General features: G+C 38.4%; 1 protein-coding gene across 1 annotated transcript; it reads left to right on the forward strand.

Annotated features, from left to right (window-relative positions):
• Positions 1-1,879: 1,879 nt before the first annotated feature.
• LOC129294219 (uncharacterized) lies at positions 1,880-3,877 on the forward strand. Its single transcript, XM_054932417.1, has 2 exons — positions 1,880-2,923; positions 3,131-3,877. Exons 1-2 carry the CDS (start codon positions 2,073-2,075, stop codon positions 3,768-3,770), a joined length of 1,491 nt encoding a protein of 496 aa, XP_054788392.1. The 5' UTR covers positions 1,880-2,072; the 3' UTR covers positions 3,771-3,877.
• The last annotated feature ends 798 nt before the right edge of the window (positions 3,878-4,675 follow it).

The raw sequence follows: 4,675 nt of genomic DNA on the forward strand, positions 1-4,675 counted from the left end.
TCTCTTGATTTTCTTTCCCTACTCTTGGCAATCTTATAAATGTTTTGCTCTCCTTCCTTCGTCTCAAGGTTCTTATAAAATTCTTCAAAAGCTTTAGAACGAGCTTCACCCACAGCTCTCTTAGTTTCCTTCTTAGCCATACGGTACCTCTCCCAATTTTCCTCATTGTTACACACATGTATGGCTTTAAAACAGTTCTTCTTATACTTGATTTTGTCCTGTACACTATTATTCCACCACTAAGACTCCTTGTCTCTCGGACCAGAACCTTTCGATTCTCCCAAAACTACTTTTGCAACCTCCCGTATCTTTTTCGCCATATCCTCCCATATGATGTTAGCACTTCCCTGAGAATCCCAAATTCCTTTATCCAAAAGATTTCGCTTGAAAATATCTTGCTTCTCACCTTTTAATTGCCACCACCTAATCCTTGGTGTTACTACTTGTCGACGTTTTTGGATTTTACTCATAATACACACATCAAGGACTAGGACCTTATGTTGTGTCGTTACAGCATCTCCGGGGATCACCTTACAATTTTTACAAAGTTTTCTATCTGTGTTCCTAACCAAAAGAAAATCAATCTGTGACCTTGAGGCTCCACTTTTGTAAGTGATGAGATGCTCATCTCTCTTCTTGAAACAAGTGTTGGCAATCTTAAAATCATACGCCAATGAGAAATCAAGAAGAGTTTGTCCTTCATTGTTTAGCTCTCCAAAACCAAAACCACCATGTACCCTCGCATACTGACCAGCTTCCCTCCCGACATGCCCATTAAAGTCTCCTCCAATAAAAATCTTTTCACTCTGTGGTATGTGTCGAATCAACCCCTCCAGATCCTCCCAAATTTTATTAAATTTATTTAAACTTATTTATTTATGTTTTTAAAATTACTAAAAACATATTCTAAACACATATTTTTTCAATCATGTAACTAAAAGTGCTATAAGTTTGAGAGATTATATAAACGATTTAAATTTAAAATTTGTAAACATGTTTTTTACAATGAAATTATGTAGTTGTCAAAGTAAAATGATTTATTATCTATTGGGTTGACGGGCAAAATAGTAATTAAAATTAGTTTTAATATAAACTTTAATTTAAAAATAATTTTTTAGAATCTTTTTAGAATATTTCTAATGAAGTTAACATATTGGACTAAATTATATATTTTCAAAATAGAGGAGAGATTGCTGTAATTAGAGCAGAATAGAATGGTGGTTAGAATAATTTACCTTAATTTTACCAAAAATTAATTTTACAAATAATTGACTCTTAATTATCTATTTAAATGTTTATGATTATTTAACAGGATAACTCAATCATAAATAAAAAAAAGATCAATTTCAATTATTAAATACTCTACATTTTTAGAAAAACCTAATTGATCACTTTTAAAAAACACCAGAATATATCTTCTATTGTTAAACGTGACAAAAAGAAATTAAGAAACGCCTATCCAGTTGTTTTATCATACCATGCTTGGGGAGTATGAAAGCGTGTGGGAGGAGTGCCGTGAATATAAAGAGATGCATTTGCTTGTTTTGTGAGGGTAATCATTTGAAGCAGTCAGTTATTCTCAATTATCACCGCCATCGTGTTCTTGCTTCTTCATCTATATTACTACTAACTCAACCTCCTATCTTATCCGTCTTGGATTTCTTTTTCTAGTTTATGGGTCATATTCCAAACTCTCGCTGCTTCATATATTCCTTTTACCAATCCCTTCTTGTTTTGCATTTTATATACCAACAGTCGAATACCATAAAGTCTACTCGAGCATATATGCCTGCCATGGAATATATATACTTGTAGTGCAAATTTTATCTTTTATGTGGGTATCAAAGAATGGTTTTTTTTCAGTTCTTTTCTAGAACCACCTTCGCTTGTATCAAATGCCAATCGTCGTCCTAATCAAATGTTTAACTTTTGACTTTTCTTTCCCCACCCGAATCTATGCTTGGCATCCATTAAATGGATCAAAGACGCCATGATTATATAACATGGAAGCCGGCTCAGAATATTGCCCCAAATCCTATCAGTGAAACTCCGTCTTGGGAAGCTTCATCTTCATGGCTTATTGCAGCTTTCCTGATGTGTTTCGCTGGATTCATGCCCTTCCACCTCTCTCAGAATGGACCACGGACTTCTCCATGTCCATATGTTCTTCAACCTCATCGTCCCAACCATCTCTCAGTCTTGCCATGTCCAGAAATCCCCAATCCCCGAAACTGTGTTTCGCTAGTCTCATTGCCGACTTCAGCATCCCTATTTCCCTCTGGACTTCAAAACCTATCAAGGCCATCAAGCTGTCAGATGATGAGACCATATCCAAACTCCTCGTCAATTTCATAGAAGATGTCCTTCGCTATGGCTCCAACAAGTATAGCCCCTTTATAAAATTCGTCAAGATTGATTCCATCTCCAAATTTCCGGACATTTTCAATCTCGCATTTCTCACTCTTTTGTTCCTAGTTTGCATATACGAGGCTCCTTCAGATCTCCGTTCTGGGTGTCTAAGCACTATCAAACGACACTTGACAGGTTGTGACTCGCGACAAGCTTCCAAGTTGCTGATGAAACTGTTAGGGTCAAACCTGGAAGAACAGTGGATGCGATCTTTGAACTTGGCAATTACTAACTGGATTGCGGAACTGCAAGCAGCACATCAATATCACGGCTCGTTTAAAACACCGTCTCCTCTATTTTCTTACGCTTTTTCGACGTCTGGGTTATGGAAAGTTCAGTTGTACTGTCCTATCATAAGCATGGACGTGGATAATTCAAACAACAGGCCAGCAGATGACGAGAGACTTCAATTCTCTCTCAAATATCACCAAATCGAAGGCGTTTTCCAGTTCAATTACAAAGTAATAGTCAAAGAGAAGTGGGTTGAAATCATGGTCAACATCGACAACATAAGGTAGTCAGTATTAGTCATGCACATGCTCCAATATCAGGAAAGCTTATGAACTAAGTCGGGACAAAACTATTCTCAATATCTTGTTATGGGATTTTCTAAATATGAGACGAGATAAAATGTTTAAAGTGTTCGTTAATTATAAAATATAAATGTTTGCCAATTAAATATAAAAAGCAATTAAGAAATTTTGATTTCTTTTGGCGGCAGGTGCGATGTGGTGAAACTGGTGAACGAGACCCTGATGAGAGAGCGGGGCGCCGGAGCAGGCGAGAAACATTTCCCTTCAAGAATATTTCTGCAGGTGACACCCACACTGCAAAACCAGGTGCTGAGCGTGTCAGTCGCAAAATCCTCAGAGAACCCACGAAGAGAGGTCGGCATAGACAAGAGCATTGAAGCCTCCTTCGAGCCTCCCAATCCCTACCTGGGTTTAAAAGTATCAGCCGGCGAATCCACAACCGTGAGTCTGAAGCCTTGGAAATTCGAGCAATCAGTGTACGGCTACAGCGCTAATTTGAATTGGTTCCTTCACGACAGCGTGGACGGCAAGGAAGTCTTCTCGTCCAGGCCTTCCAAGGTTGAATTGATGAACCCCAGGTCGTGGTTCAAAGACCGTTACTCCAGTGCCTACCGTCCTTTCACACGCCAAGGAGGGATTATATTTGCGGGCGACCAGTACGGAGAGAGCGTGCGGTGGAAAGTCGACAGAGCCGCCGCGGGGAAGACCATGGAGTGGGAGATAAGGGGCTGGCTGTGGCTAACCTATTGGCCAAACAAACACAAGACTTTCCACAGCGAAACTAGGAGGCTGCAGTTTCGAGAGGCGGTCCTTCTCAATGTTGCGTAGCTTTCAAGCGTGTCTATCTTGGTCTTGTATTAGGCATTCGCACTTAGCAGATCTCAAAAATGGGAACATCATTAATTAATTTCTGCATGGTCCAGTTAATTGTCATATATCCCGCCTTGCTCTTCCCTTCTTAATTTCTGTCATTGCCATAGAAAAAGCTTGTTTGGCAGCGGAAAATGCAAGAGATTCGGAGTTTGGAAAGAGATGCGTGAGCCGAAGTTGTTGGACCCAAGGGGGACGGATCATTCGATTCTTAAAAGTGTCTGCACTGTGTGGCCCACTTAACATACAATTTCTGGATTAGCCCATGCCCATTTAAGGTGAACCCTGAATGCTGCCACTCACACTTGTCCGTGCGTTCTGGTCCCTGCAGAAAAAACCCTGTCCGTTTGCGGCGCCCATGTCGATATCAGTTTTCACTTTTCAATTTCATTTGATTATATTAAAAAGTATAAAAATGATCTCAACGTCTCCCTCCAAACGCACCTCATATTTTAAATTATTTTTTGAAGTAATTTTTTTCTGACCTATTTTTTTAAGTACAATGTCACCGTCTCGTGTTGATTGTTTTAATAGTTATTTTTTAGAATTTGATCACTTTTGTTCACATATACTACCAAGTCATCATCCATGTGATGCATTCAATTCTTCATTCATTCCCAATGAAGTTAGGTCTGGAATATTAAATTCTTTAACTTAAAATGTCGAAATCATTTTTTTTTTCTAGAAAAATTCCAAAAACCCAATAAATTTGTAAACCCAATTAAAAATCTTCTTTCCTAGTAGATCTAGCTACAAAATCTAAACCCAGCCACGTAATCTTCTCTTCCAACAACATATCTAACCACAAAATCACAAAACCAAATCTAACCATGTCAAAATTCAAGTCAAATAAAATAGTACCA

The sequence above is a fragment of the Prosopis cineraria genome, unplaced genomic scaffold, assembly GCF_029017545.1.
Source record: "Prosopis cineraria cultivar Desert tree isolate PC_DT_omini unplaced genomic scaffold, ASM2901754v1 PC15, whole genome shotgun sequence".
NCBI classification, from domain to species: domain Eukaryota; kingdom Viridiplantae; phylum Streptophyta; class Magnoliopsida; order Fabales; family Fabaceae; genus Prosopis; species Prosopis cineraria.